We start from the raw sequence: 15,618 nt of genomic DNA, 5'->3' as shown, positions 1-15,618 counted from the left end.
CTTCGGTAAGTTCTGTACAAAGACGCATCATTTGGCCCCATTCTAGAATTAACATCACCTCCAATTATACAATAAAAATTTGGGAATTGTGCCAAGAGGTTATGATAGAGGTCTATAAAATCATGCATGGTGTGGAGAAAGTTGATAGAGAGAAATTCTTCTCTCTCACACATAACACTAGAACCAGGGGTCATCCCATGAAATTGATTGCCGGGAAATCTAGGACCAACAAACAGAAGTACTTTTTCACACAACACATAATCCACTTGTGGAATTCTCTGCCTCAAGATGTGGTAACAGCCAACAACCTGGATGGCTTTAAGAGGGGTTTGGATAACTTCATGGAGGAGAGGTCTATCAACGGCTACTAGTCGGAGGGCTATAGAACACCTCCAGCCTCAAAGGCAGGATGCCTCTGAGTACCAGTTGCAGAGGAGTAACAGCAGGAGGGAGGGCATGCCCTCAACTCCTTCCTGTAGACTTCTAGCAGCATCTGGTGGGCCACTGTGCGAAACAGGATGCTAGACTAGATGGGCCTTGGGCCTGATCCAGCAGGGCTGTTCCTATGTTCTTATCAAAATAATATTTAAGGCACTCCCAAATCTTCTTAATACTAGCATGCAATTTCTGTGTTGGAATATATGCATTTATAACCAGAGTATTATAGTCCTTCATCTTAATAGCAACAGATTTGGCAAAATGGAGATATCATGCCAACTCATCCATCTCTGCTTGCAATTTGGTGGAGATAAATAAGCCCAGACCCCCTCTGGCTCTACCCTGATAAGACCCAGAAGTGGCTTTCAACCCATACAACACATAGCTGTCCAGTTCTATATCTGCCATCATCCAAGTCTCCTGCATCAATATATCAGCTTTAGACAAATAATCTTTTTTTTTTAAAAAGAAGCCATCGTTCTTTGCAGCCCATCCTGTCACTTTCCTAGACAGAAGTTTCTTTCTTTCTTTCTTTCTTTCTTTCTTTCTTTCTTTCTTTCTTTCTTTCTTTCTTTCATGCTTTTATTAGTGTTATAATGATAACAAATTGTTTAATCCAGGCCTACAAATAAGTATATAAAAGTGTGTATCAAAGTATAACTCAAAAGTATAATGGAATATAAAGCTAGCAGGTTATTCAGAGTTGAGAAGCCTCTCGGAGGCCAGAATTAAGAGCAAGAGGCCCCCCTCTCAAGAATGTGGGTTGAGAGGCCCACCAGAGATAGCAGGTACCAGGAGTGGTCAAACACAGGCCATTAGCTGAATTCCTCAGTCAGCAGAAAGAGGGTCTGGCTAGTACGAAGAGATACCACAGGGATTAAAGTTGTCATAAAAGCCCGGTAGTAACTCATCTTCTCAGGCTCTAGATGGCACCTCTGGAATATGTAAGTTTGATAACTAATAACGTGTATTAATCGCTTTATTGATATGCATGTATGTTTGAAACCTATAAAAACTACCTAACTGTATGACTCAGGTGCGCAGTATCACCCAGATGCTCTCTGATGATACTCGTGCCTTTCATGACATGAAATAAAGCACTTTCTTTGAGCAACACACCTTTGTTGTTTGGCTCCATTCAGTGAAGACAACAAGTATATCGGCGAAAATTGAGCCTAATCCTCTTTGGTTCTAGCAAGACGCCCCATTCTCTATCCAAGTGATAGAAGGATGAACGCAAGTGGCTGAATCAAACAGGAAGGCTAGATTCTAGAGGGATTTCCCCCCGCAACAATTTGTAGAAACAGAAAGGTTACATCTCTGAGAATCCAACAAAACCAAACAAGTTAACATACAAAGTCTTATCCATCAAAACCAAGACAGAAGAAAAATAGAATAGAATTGAAGGAAAGTCCTTAACTGGCTATCAGTAGCTATCAATAAAAGAATCTTGAACCCTAACCCCAAAGAAAAAAAGTGTGTGTGGGGGGGGGGGAAACAGCCCCAACCTGGTTGATCATCCTACTGTCAGGTAATCTGTGGAGGGAACCAACCCAACTATAACATACAAAATAAAAATAATGCAAGTAATTCAAGCGCAGAGCCCAACATCCCCAATACTCTGTGGTGTGAGCTCCACACCACAAGCTCAAGAAATGTTAAATATTGGTGGTTAAATTCTGTATTCTAGAGGAAAGAGAGAATAAATTCTCTCACTCCAATTTCATCCTGCATCTGGTTTGAAACCTATATAAATAATAAGAAAAGAAGTTTATTCAAAAACTTCATAAAGTTAACTGAATCTCATAATGTATATATTTAATAAAATATGTTTTGTTATATATTACTCTCCAGTGCTAAATAACAGGGAAAATTCTGAAAATTTTTAGATTCTCTAGTCTTCTCTGTCCCAGCTACATTAAATGAGAAATTTAGTATATTATCTTATATGTCAAGCTGATGGACTGAGAGAATCTAAAAAGATCAAAGGACATCTGTGTTTCTAGCAGAGCCAAAAATGAATTCAGAGAACTTTAAAATCCTTGTTCTATCAAACCAGATTACAGGTTAACCACAAAAACCTCACCAGCAGACTTCACCAGCAAAATGCTATGCAATTCTCTTCCAATTGAGTTTCAAAATTATAAATAACAAATGAAGGGATCTAGATAGAATTGATGAATTCAATCCCACTAGTAAGAGCTCAAAATTAGATGTGTATTTTTAAATGTACCTCAAATATATGTCTCATATGTCCTGGTGTGTAATTGTAAATGTACTTCAATGCCGTTTATATTATTATAATTTCAATACAATAAGGGAAGATCTATCAAGCCAAACATAAATTGGTTATGCATTTCTCTGCGCTCAAATCATGCCCTAAATCACACCAGTCCCTTCATACTGGCTCTCTCCTCCAAAGACAATTCAGCTACCTCCTGTAGAATCCATGGGAAGTTCAAAAAACAGCAGTACGGAAAAAACTTATTGGTGTCTATGGGCTCATCTATAAATCTAATCGTTAGAGAGGATAGAATTTAAAACTCTCACGGAACACTCCCCCTGAATTCAATTAATTATTAGACAACTGTATATACAAAACTATTTCCAACGAGAACATTCAATGGAGAAGAAAACAAGAATTGAAAGTACGAATTCTGCCATGACAAAAGTAGTATGCGTATTGTAAATACAAGGCCATGTGTCCACCAACATATAAATATCCCATCTTGTTGCACTGGTATTCAAAAACTATAGTAAAATAATTAACAAAGATCAGTTAAACCTCTAACAGTCCCCCTCCACATGTAATAAAAAACAAAGAAACAAGCCAGAGAGATAAACGGAGGGAGACTAAATTCAGCCTTGACTGATCTTTATAACCTACAGCTGGTGGCATAAGCTATCGAACTATAGCAGTAAAATATCCCCTCTATACGTATATCTAATCCTTTACAGTTTACTTCCAATTGTTTGCATCCAGCTAAGCTTCTCAAAGTGTTATTATAAAGTATTCATAAAGGGTAATTTTAAAAAGCCCATAGGGGAGGAAAGAGGGAATAATGAACTGGAGCTAAAAAGAGAAACAGCATAATCTTCAGCTGCTTGTCATTCGTATCCTTTCAGAACTATAATGTCATATAATAGAGTATAGCCGGTAATCTTGTTCCATATGTTTAAAAATATTTATGCTATTATATCAATTTGCTTCTAAGAATTAAGTTTGCAAGAATGTTCTCAGTTCTTCACTGAATTCTCCAAACCCAATGCATTCTCATTTCTTCCTTAAAAACAAGAAAATAAAAGAGAACCCAAAGCATATGTGACATTTCCTTAGGTCTTTGAAACTATCGAGTTCATAATGCCACTTAGTTCCTGATTAGATTATTACCCAAGTTAGACCTTATTTAGAACTCCCTAAATATTGATGGTTGAAATAAGAAAGGCAGTGCTTAATATTAAGTTATACTCAAAGTTACAATCCTAAAGTAAAACCCTAAATAGTCACATATTATTCAGTTTCTTTTCTGATGATATGTATTAATTCTTTAGGTTAAGACTTTGAATATTGAGGTTATTTCAGTATTAAACCCTATGTGGAACTCCCTAAATAATATTTCATGTAGAAAACATTAAGCACAGGGAATACACTGAAGAGCCAATTAAAGAGGTATAATATGTATTTATACTCAAAGTTAGAACCTTTAGATAGGTAGATAGACCTTGAGTTAATCACATTTCTCGGAACCAAGGAAAAGGAGAGAAACATCATAGAAAAAAGGAGGAAGAGATCTTTGAGGCTTTGAGAATCTTCCCACTCACACCACAAAGGGTTAATTTGAAATCTTAGAAACAATGTCCAAGGACATTCTCTCATAGGGGAGAGACTAAGCAAGCCGGAACTATAACTTCTGTGGCTGAGACAAACGGTTATCAAGTTTCTTCAAAGAGAAATCACTCCAGTTGAGATCAATCCGCGTAGAACCTCATCATAGTTGTAGTTCCCAAAGCCAAATAGTTCTATTAATACACCCACACAAGGTAAACAACTGAAGCAAGTAAACTTTCAAATAAAATTGAAGCTTTCAGGTCCATTCTGATAGAAACTTCTGAATTTATCTCAAAGTGAAGCACATCTTAACAGTCTCTCCCCATACCGGTTAGTCCAGCCTGTCTTTAGCAAGATCAACATTTAGTAAAAGTGAAAGTAATGAGGAATGAGAGTAATGAGGAATAATAAATCTTCACCACTCCAGCTCGACCAAGTAATATATATGGGAATTCTTCAAGATAAAGACAGGGTCTCGACATAAGAGGTAAACTCTTTTCCCAACACTTTCATTTCCCCAGTCAGAGCTTAGATAATTAATGGCAAAAAGATGATTGTTCAGCCTTAAAACACATTGTCAGCTGTGCAAACAGAAGGAATTGTAAATGGAACTATTAGTTCAAAGCAAAATCTTCTAGAGTCAAATCCTCCCAGCAAGCAGGTAAGCAGAATTTTTCCACGCAGGGCTTTGTAAGACATACGTATCCTGATTAGACTTGTGGCTTTGCAAATCAGTGAAATGAAAAAACGAAATCAAAAGAGAGAGAGAGAGAAGAAGCCATTCTTCTCTCCAAGTCTATCCTCTTCTCCATTCCACTTCTCCATTGCAAGTTCTTATCTGCCGAGAAGTTCGAGGCAGAGGGGGTTGTTCACAAAGAGTTTAAAATGGAAAAAACAAACAAAAAAACACCTCATAATGATCTCCGACGAAAGCTATAAATAGTTTAGAGTTTAAGATTAAAGTAAGAAATAAGTAATTGCTGGAGTATCAGACATTTTAAAAAATTCTTCGAGGCAAAACAAAGCTGTTAGCATTGGAATGCTGAGATCTCCAGCAAAATAAAGATAGCAGGAAATTAGCGAGAGCTATCGATAAAAAAGCCGTAGATCTGCCAAACTCACGGCCGTGGACATCTCAGAGATTTATTAGGAAAGATAAGAGTTAGAGCAGGTCATCTGTGTGTGACTAAGTAAAAATGCCTCTTCCCATTCGGTCCGATGATAGCAGAAAGGTCTCTCCAGATGTTCATCCAGGGGTTTCCAGACTTTTTAGGGTCTGAAGGCCTCCTGGACTCCCACCTCTGGAAGGAGAACCAAACCCCGCGAACATACCGACCTCCATCTAGCCGATGGAAAGTGATAAGACCAAACGGTTTGGGGAAACCCTGACAGCTGACTTAGTCAGGAGTTTTCATTCAGATGCCATATTGCTTCCTTCTCAAGATAGGAGTTTCATAGTTTGACAACTTGAGAGTCATTTGGGGTCCTCCTCCACTGGTGTTCTCTTGGCTATAGCCTCTGGGTTGAATCTGACTTGGTCATGAATTGATAGAGAGCATATAATTGTTGTCTGTTCTTGTTGAGGATACAGAGGACTTTGGGAAATGATTGACACAGTTTTCTGTGTTTTTATTGTAGGAAGCAAAATGCACCACACAAGTTCCAGAAAAGGAGGATGCGGGAGAAGAACACACTGATATCGAGGAAGGTGGACTAGATCTCAGTGTGCAACTGAAACCAGTTAGTTTCTATATCACAGACAAGAAGGAAATGCTTCACCAGTGCTTTTGTATCATAGGAGAGAAGAAATTGCAGAAAATGCTGCCTGATATTTTAAAGGTACTAAAATGCAACCATCTTGTCAAATTTTAGGCTGAAACGGTAAACAATTGAGCACAGATCAAGTAAAGTGACTGGAGTTCAAGAATTTTTTTGTAGGTATGCCGTCCTAAACAAGCTTACTTGGGAGCAAGCCTCACTGAACCCTTACTTCTGAATAAACATGTATAGGTTGTGCTACATTTCTCTCTTACTACTGATTTTTCTCGAGTTATTTTTAAAAAATCACAGTAATGGCATGTGACTCTGCTTATTCTCCCTGTGGTGGTGTAATACCTTTTTATTAGGGCTGCAGGAGCATGGTATTTCAGATACAAGAAGCTGTTCTGGTAAGAACTAATCTGTCTATTTTCCTTTCACTAGCCCTACAACTGGACTAAATTTTGTCCAGTTCATATTGGTCCAGGCATTGAGAAGTTGATAAACACACTCACACAGAATGCTGGGTAATCTCATAAGCTTACTTTCCTTAAGAAAAGTAGGCTAAAAAACATGCTATCCTTATATCTTTTTGACTGTAATGCTACCCACAGTTAGGTCACATAAATCATTTAAATCAATGGGATTTAAGCAGCTTAAGTGCACACAAGATTTGCAGTCTATGGGTTGGATCCAGATTTGTGCAAGTGGAACAAACCAACAGCTTTTTGAAGGATACAGCTAGTATAGTGGGGAGGATGGAACAAGAAATATCCCTTCTGTGAGCTTTGTTTTACTCATGCTGCTCTTGATCTGTTATCCCTTGTTTTTGAGAGGGCATGTGTAAAACATATAGTAGAAACATAACACTATGAGCTTATTGCTAACTTAATTACAGCAGCCAAATCAAGAGAGATAGTAAATGGACAGTATTTTTGAACTGATCATCCAGCTGAAGACCAGTACAATAGAGCTGGGAATACGTTATTTGTATCTATCAATTAAAATCTTTATTTCAGTCTTTGAACAGCATAAGATAAAACATACTAGTGGTATTAAAAACAGTCTATGTCTGTGGAGACAGTAACTGTAAAATTAATGCTAAAATCTTATTGTCAGGTTAAAATCTGGTGTGATTATTAAGAAGTTAGAGACTGTGAGCATTGAGCTAAAATCAATGAAAAGCTATAAAATAGTTAAGATTAGGATTAAAATTTAGTTAAAATGTAATAAATAGAAACTGGGAAGGAGTTAAGGTGAAGGCTCTTCTGTGGTTAGGGGCCTCTAGCTGTGTTAGATATGCAGCAGCACTGTGTACTTTAGGCTTTCAGTGATAGTGAGGTTTGGGGCCTTGCCTAGGTCAGTTTGGCGCTCTGCATCCATTTTGGGCTGTTTGAGAAGTGTCCTGGCCTGCTCATAACCCAGGGAAAGTAGTTGCAGGGGTGGGGCGGAGAGCCCAAGTGATGTTAGTTTCACCAGTAGGGTTTGCTTCCAGGTGGATTGGCATTCTCCAGCATTAAGGGGGCTTGGCCCACTGGGAAGAAGGATAGATAGTCTTAGCCAAAAATTGTATGGATAGCCATACTCTGACCTCCACTTCCACTAGGCCTGCCTGCATTCGCAAGCCAGCATTGGAGACACAGAGGGGTACTTGGATTACTGCTCTTAAGAATTTGGACTGGATGAACTCCAGAATGGGGGTGATGGAAAAAGTTGCACCAGTGACTTAGCTTCAAGTAGTTTGAGGGCTGCAGGTATGTAGTGGCCTCCTTTTGACCAGAAGAATGGCAGCACTGCTCCTTTAGGTGTTTGGGGTAACATAGCTGCCGTGGGCCTTCCTGCTGCCGGATGCATGAAGACCATTCCCACATATTTGAAGCATGAGACTTGCTCAATTGTGTTCCCATTTATGCCCCAGGTCTTTGGTCTCCTGGTAAAGGCCATGATGTTGGTTTTATGATTTATTTCCAGATGGTCCTCTTCACAGTATCAAGCAAGAGTCCCCAGTGCTCTTCTGAGCCTTATGGCGGGTCCTAGAGAGAACTGTTGCAGGATGGAGATGTATTTCTCTGCCAACTGGGGGGATGAAAGTTCAGGTTGTTTAAGTGGCCCACCATGGCATTTATGTAGAAGTTAAATAGAAGCAGGGCAAGTATGCAACCTTACAGGTAGGGACAGCACGTGACAGATGACCTTGTCAGTTGTATCTGATTTTCAGGTATGTGCCATTGTGAAGGGTACAAATGAAAGAAAATAAGCACTGATCAATTGAAGAGGCTTCCTGTTTATCCCACAATTTGGCTCATGAGGTGGAGTCAAATGTAGACTTGAGATTTATGAAGACAGCATGCAGGGTGTGTTGTAGGTGGAGTATTTCTCAATTAGGTGCTGGAGTACTAGGCAATGGTCAATGGTGGATCGTCCCTCCTTGAATCTGGCCTGCTCCTCTGTTAAGAGGTTTTCTTGTTCCATCCAGACGCTTGATTTCCAATACAGGTGTCTGGCATAGAGCTTGCTAATTGTGCTGAGCAGGCTGATGGGCCTATAGTTTGCTGGGTCATCCCTCCTACCTTTTTTGAAGGAATGCGACCGTGCTTGTCGGTAAATGTAAACAGTGAGGCTAGGATAAAACCCCACCATGCTAGCTTGTGGGGAATTAGATCATCTCCAAGAGCTTTCCTAGGTCTTAATTGAGAGATCAGATCCTTGACCTCTGCAGGCCTCATCAGTAGTCAGGCATGCAGGTACTCCATGTCACGCCGAGGGCATCCGTAGTCCCTTTTTCATCTCTGTACAGTTCATGAAAGCGTCGTTCATCAGGCTGCTGCTGAGGTGATCTGCAGTGATGATGATTATTATTATTTTTACATTTATATCCCGCTCTTCCTCCAAGGAGCACAGAGTGGTGTACTACATACTTTTCTCCTCACAACAACCCTGTGAAGTAGGTTGGGCTGAGAGAGAAGTGACTGGCCCAGAGTCACCCAGATGTACCAGAATAGAACTGAGACATTGGTTCTGACTGCCTGGATGAGACTTGATCAGGTGTCTTTTTTCTTGTGTTTAAGAAGTTGTTTGTATTGCCTTTTCTGCTTAAAGAGGTCCTGCGCAGACGAAGGTCCTGCATTGGCTTTGTAGGTGTTGGAGTTGGCAATGTGCATTTTCCTTTTTTGCTTCAGCACATTCAGAATCAAACCATGGTTTGGACTGGTGCAGGTCCTGTTTGAGGCAAGGAATGTTTTCATGAGTTAGGTGCTTTCGTAATTCCTGCACTAGGTAGCTGTAGCTCTATAATAATAATGATGATGATGATGATAATGAGGAGGAGGAGAACCGAGCAGAAAAATGGAAAAAGAAGCCACTGCATGGTCAATATTTGCACAATATAAGTGGAAAATCAGACATCACCAAGACCTGGCAATGGCTTAAGAATGGCAACCTGAAGAAAGAAACTTAGGGTTTAATACTGGCTGCACAAGAACAGGCACTAAGAACAAATGCAATTAGAGCAATAGTAGAAAAATCCACAACAAACAGCAAGTGCCGCCTTTGTAAAGAAGCAGATGAAACCGTGGACAACCTAATCAGCTGTTGTAAAAAGATCGCACAAACTGACTACAAACAAAGGCATGACAAGGTAGCAGGGATGATACACTGGAACATCTGCAAAAAAAATACAAGCTACCTGTAGCCAAAAATTGGTGGGACCATAAAATTGAAAAAGTTGTAGAAAAATAAAGATGCAACAATATTATGGGACTTCCGACTACAAACAGACAAACATCTGCCACACAGTACACCAGATATAACTGTAGTTGAGAAGAAAGAAAAACAAGTCAAAATCATCGACATAGCAATACCAGGGGATAGCAGAATAGAAAAAAAAGGAATAGAAAAAATCACCAAATACAAAGATCTACAAATTGAAATTGAAAGGCTGTGGCAGAAGAAGACAAAAATAATCCCTGTGGTAATTGGCGCCCTGGGTGCAGTTCCAAAAGACCTTGAAGAGCACCTCAACACCATAGGAGCCACAGAAATCATCATCAGCCAATTACAAAAAGCAACTTTACTGGGAACAGCCTATATACTGCAACGATATCTATAATAACAGCAACAACATTGATAATAATATTCAGCCATCCCTGGTTCTTGGGAAGGACTCGATGTCTGGATAAAACAAACCAGTCAATAACACCTGTCTGACTGTGTACATACATATATACATAAATATAATAAATCATCTTGTTAGCTGCCCCTTAACAAATAGTTCGCTGGGCTGCTCACAACAGAGGATTAAAACATACAATAAAAACACATAACACATTATAGAACATAAGAACAGCCCTGCTAGATCAGGCACAAGGCCCATCTAGTCCAGCATCCTGTTTCACACAGTGGCCCACCAGATGCCTCTGGGGAGCCCACAAGCAAGAGGTATGTGCATGCCCTCTATCCTGATGTTGCTTCCCTGCAACTGGTATTGAGAGGCATTGTGCCTCTGAGGCTGGAAGTGGCCCACAGCCACCAGACTAGTAGCCATTGATAGACCTGTCCACCATGAATCTGTCCCCTTTTAAAGCCATCCAAGCTGGTGGTCATCACCACATCCCATGGCAAGGAATTCTATAGATTATGCATTGTGTGAAAAAGTGCTTCCTCTTGTTGGTCCTAAATTCCCAGCCTTCAGTTTCATGGGGTGACCTCTGGTTCGAGTGTTGTGAGAGAGGGAGAAAAATTTCTCTCTGTCTGCTCTCTCTACTCCATGCATGAAGATGCTCCAGCTCCTGATAATTTTGGTTGCCCTCTTCTGTACCTTTTCCAGTTCTACAATATCCTCCTTAAGATACGATGACCAAGTCTGTACGCAGTACTCCAGATGTGGCCGCACCATAGAGTTGTATAAGCGCATTCTAATATTAACATTTTTATTTTCAATCCCCTTCCTAATGATTCCTAGCATGGAATTAGCTTTTTTCACAGCTGCCATGCACTGAGACAACACTTTCAATGAGCTGTCCACCACAACACCAAGATCTCCCTCCTGGTCAGTCACCGACAGCTCAGATCCCATCAGCATATATGTGGTTGGTGGTTTTTGCCCCAATGTGCATCACTTTACACTTGCTTACATTGAACCGCATTTGCCATTTTGTTGCCTGCTCCTTCAGTTTGGAGAGATCTTTTTGGAGTTCCTCACAATCCGTTGTGGATTTCACTACCCTAAACAGTTTAGTGTCATCTGCAAATTTGGCCACTTCTCTGGTCACCCCAACTTCTAGATCGTTTATGAACAAGTTAAAGAGCACTGTTCCCAGTACCGATTCCCGGGGGACCCCACTTCCTCCCTCCCTCCCTCCATTGTAAAAACTGTCCATTTATTCCTTCTCTCTGTTTCCTCTCCTTTAACCAGTTACTGATTCACACATGAACCTGCACCCTTATTCCATGATTGCTAAGTTTACTCAAGAGCCTTTGGGGTGGAATTTTATCAAAAACCTTTGGGAGGTCCAGGTATACTATGTCAACTGGATCACCTTTATCCACATGTCTGTTGACACTCTCAAAGAACTCCAAAAGGTTAGTGAGGCAAGACTTTCCCTTGCAGAAGCCATGCTGATTCTCCTTCAACAAGGCATTAACACTACATTAAATCATAATAGACCAAAAAAAAAAAAAAGATGAGAGGGATGTCTGGCTCTCTCAAATTTCCTATCTCTCTGCTCCAGGGGGATTTCCCTGGCTAGAATTCTTGGATAGCCTGGTATAATTCAGTCTCCCTTGTAGCAGACTCCTTGGGCGGAGGGTGAGGGAGGGTTCTCCATGCCAGGACTGTAAATCTGTTCTTGGTAGGGAGTACAAAGGTTGTACTCATGGCTCCATTGGTGGGAAGGAGTTGTTCCTCATCTGCTTCTCTCCCTTGGCTGGTTGATTGTTTGGGATGTTCCTATTTTTCCTTTTATTGCCTTTACTTGTCATGGTTATGATTTGTGTAGTTTCTGCTTGAGAATTTCAGCTCCAGTGATAAGGAGTCTAATTTTAATAAAGGAGCTTGTGACTTGTACTACTAGCTTGTCACCATCTTGGCTACACACCCTGTTATACGTTGTTACACTGATATATTTGGTTAAGTTTTAAAGAAAGCAAATGAAATAGATTAATATTTGTGCTTTGTTGAAACTTTAAACCTTTCAACTTTGCACTGAAATACTGGATTTAATTAGAAAATTGCTGTGTGTATTTTATTTCCCTGTTAGCTCTCCTTTTCTTTTTATCACAGTTGTGCACTTGGATGTATATACATGGCAAGATTTAATTAAAAAGATCAAATATCTTGCCATTAGACTTAGTGACTTAGGAATCAGGCCTGCACAGGATTTAATATATCTGTATACAGTAGTGAAATAGAATACTGTATCTGAAATACAGTACTGAGACATTAGTACTCAAGTTTCAATATCTTATGCTGATTAGAGGTGTGCATGAACCAGTTTGGTGCTCTATTCACAGACCACTGAACTGGTTCAAAAGACCAGTGTCTGAGCTGGTTCGGAGGCAGGAAGGGGGTTGCTTTAAGGCATGCCCCTCCCCTGCCACGTTTCTCCCATCGGCGCTGCTGTCAAATTTGCTGGCACGGGGTGGCTGTGTACTCTCTTGCTGTCTCGGTCAGCGTAATGCCAGAAGTGGCGAGCACGTGTTGTACACACGGGCCATTATTATTATTATTATTATTATTATTAATTATTATTATTCAATTTCTATACCGCCCTTCCAAAAATGGCTTAGGGTGGTTTACACAGAGAAATAATACATAAATAAGATTGATCCCTGAACCCAGAGGGCTCACAATCTAAAGAAACATAAGATAGACACCAGCAACAGTCACTGGAGGTACTGTGCTGGGGGTGGATAGGGCCAGTTACTCTCCCCCTGCTAAATAAAGAGAATCACCACGTTAAAAGGTGCCTCTTTGCCAAGTTAGCAGGGGTTATTAAACTGACCAGGGCAGCAAGAGGGTATACAGCTGCCCTGTGCCGGTGGGGGAGGTAAGGACACCCTCCCTGGAGTGCACGGAACCAGTTCTGTGCACATCCCTACTGCTGATAAGACATCTGGGTTATTCCAGCCATGCCTTGTATCAAATCAACTTAGCAGGCGCGTAACTACCATTAGGCAAGGGGAGGCGGCTGCCTGGGGCCCCCCATGCCTCGAGGGGCCCCCCAAAGGCAAGTCAAATGTGAAGTGAGTGTGTGTGTATCAGCGAGGGGCCCATTTTAAAATTTTGTCTCTGGGCCCACTCCAGCTTCGTTACGCCCCTGCAACTTAGACCAGATATTAAGACTGCTTTAATGAGTAAGTAAAACAATTAAAAAACAGAGATCTAACCAAAATTGAGCAAATGTGTTTCAGTGTTAAAACATTATTCTCAATGCTCTGTCTCAAACAATTGGCAACTCTTGAGCTTAAATGCAGCAACTCAATTTATGTACATTGGTTGGTCATGAAATTAGCAGGCCAAACGTACGTGTGTGCGCAAACAAGTACAACGGCTTGTAGTTTGCAAACATATTATGTTGCTATGACTCTAGTCTTTCCTGACTCTGAGTCTTATGACCCATTCTGTCCAGTGAGAGAGTATTTCCTCATTTTCTGGGGCATTTGCATTTTTCTGGGGGTTTGAGTTTTTTTGTTTTTTGTTTGGTAGTCTGGGCAAGGTTTGGAACCTACCTGTGAAAACAGCATGTTTCTAGCTTTTATGATTTGGTCTTGGAGTTTCATGTCAGTAAGTGAGTGAGTCACTCAGTGAGGCCCAAGCAGTTTCATATTATAGATATGATTGCATAATAACTGTAGCACATTACATTAGGGAGACATCACTTTCATTCCTAAATATGCTGTTGTACCTGCTGCCTTCACCAGCAGAATTTTATGGTTTATGATGTTGGGTAGCAGAGTGTTCAGTATTATAGCTGTCAGCCATTAGATCATTTTCAGTTGAGTCTTAGTCTTCCTTTTTAATTGGCTGATCGTGTATATAGTGACATCAATTTGCTTATCTTCAAAATCTCAATGTAGGTACCTTCTTGAGGTAAGGTAAGATAACTGACAGCTTAGTAAACCAGGTGTTCTTAAACTCTGTGCCATGAGCAATATATTAAACAAAGGCTCTTCTGGGCTGAGGGCAGCCACCCACAGAAGAGGCTGCCTAACAAAGCATGAATCATTGTTCTGGGCTTACTGCCTTCCATCCCAAAGGCATGCTCAGAACACTGACTCGTGTACGGGGTGGGCTCCTCTACAAACAGGTAATTCTTACGCTTACATGTTCTAAGCCTCTTCAGTTGTGAGTGAGTGGGTACCTTCAGTTTTAACTCCCAAAAGAAATGTGTTTTAACCGTCAGCTGTCTGGAAAACATTGTAATAAACCAAGTTACTGCTCATGGTTTGAAAAAAGAAGTTCTCATGTTTCCCCTTTCATTCCCTGTTACTGTAATATACCAGAATTCAAATAGCCTTAAAAACAACGTGTGCCCTTATCTTATAACCCTGCCAATTAAAATGTGCTCTTACCAATTAAAATTGTCTCTTGCTGATTAATCAACTAAGGCTTTAATTGATTAACCTACCAATTAAAGCTTGCAGTCCAGAGTGTATCATCCTATGCATTTATAAGCTGGTTCAGCAGATATTAAAATCAGACTGCTACAAAAGCATTCTCTCTGTGTGTTTTAAATAAATATATACTGTTGTACAGCCCTTGGAATGGAGCAGGCTGGAAGTGTAAATAACGTTAATTACTGTGGCATATGGAATAATGTAGTATATAATTATAGCATTTCCACAGGGATGTTGAAAATTTTCTTTAATTGGACATAACGCCATCAGAGATAAGTGTGGCAACCTGGCAGTTTATAAATAAGTCATTTATAATTAAAAAGAACACTACTTCCATGAGACTTATGACATTCTGCTAAAGTAACTGGAAATCAGGAGCAGGCAGAACTTAAGAATAAAATAAAAGCAATGTAGTAGTTGTTCTGTGTTCATTGAGAATTTTAAAGAATGTTTCAGTTGTTGAGCTGTCAAGAAAGACACCTAGATTCAAATTGTGATACCTCAATCCTATCTGGGTATTTCTTGAGGTGAAGATTGTGTTTAAAAAACTATCTGGAGTGGGAAATAAGCAGCTCCACTTAATTGCTGTGTCTTTGTTGCCTTTTTCCGTAGGGTTGTAGAGGTGACTGCACAGCAACATACACACAACCAGCAAGCTAGATTGAGCTCCCCCTCCTCTGGAGATAACATAAAACAGATTTGCAAATAAATCTGCAAAAGTTACTAGCACTCAAATGTCTTTTTTTTAGGTTGCCTGCTTCTTCCCACATGTTTATGGCCTTAAAGGGGAGAAAACATTTGAGTAATTACCCAGCCTGCTCAAAGGCAATACAGTACTTCCTTTTTATAAGTGATCAGTCAAGCAGCTGCTGCAGGCTTGCCATAGGGATAGATCTGCGTAAAATCTGAACTGTATTCTATTGGGATAAGGGAAGGTGGTTGCCATGGTTTGGAGTAATGGAAAATGCTGAACCACT

The 15,618-nt window shown here is 40.2% G+C and overlaps 1 protein-coding gene across 2 annotated transcripts in view; it reads left to right on the top strand.

Annotated features, from left to right (window-relative positions):
• Positions 1-15,618, top strand: part of CAAP1 (caspase activity and apoptosis inhibitor 1) — a 58,846-nt gene that overhangs the window by 5,196 nt on the left and 38,032 nt on the right. For both annotated transcript variants that reach the window (XM_053298646.1, XM_053298645.1), the window contains exon 2: positions 5,906-6,106. In XM_053298646.1, coding sequence (XP_053154621.1) covers positions 5,906-6,106 — 201 coding nt within the window. The remainder of the gene's footprint in view (positions 1-5,905; positions 6,107-15,618) is intronic.

Source organism: Hemicordylus capensis, chromosome 2 (genome assembly GCF_027244095.1).
Source record: "Hemicordylus capensis ecotype Gifberg chromosome 2, rHemCap1.1.pri, whole genome shotgun sequence".
NCBI lineage: Eukaryota > Metazoa > Chordata > Lepidosauria > Squamata > Cordylidae > Hemicordylus > Hemicordylus capensis.
The sequence above is the reverse complement of the archived record's forward strand: the minus strand, read 5'-3'. Positions and strand labels throughout refer to the sequence as shown.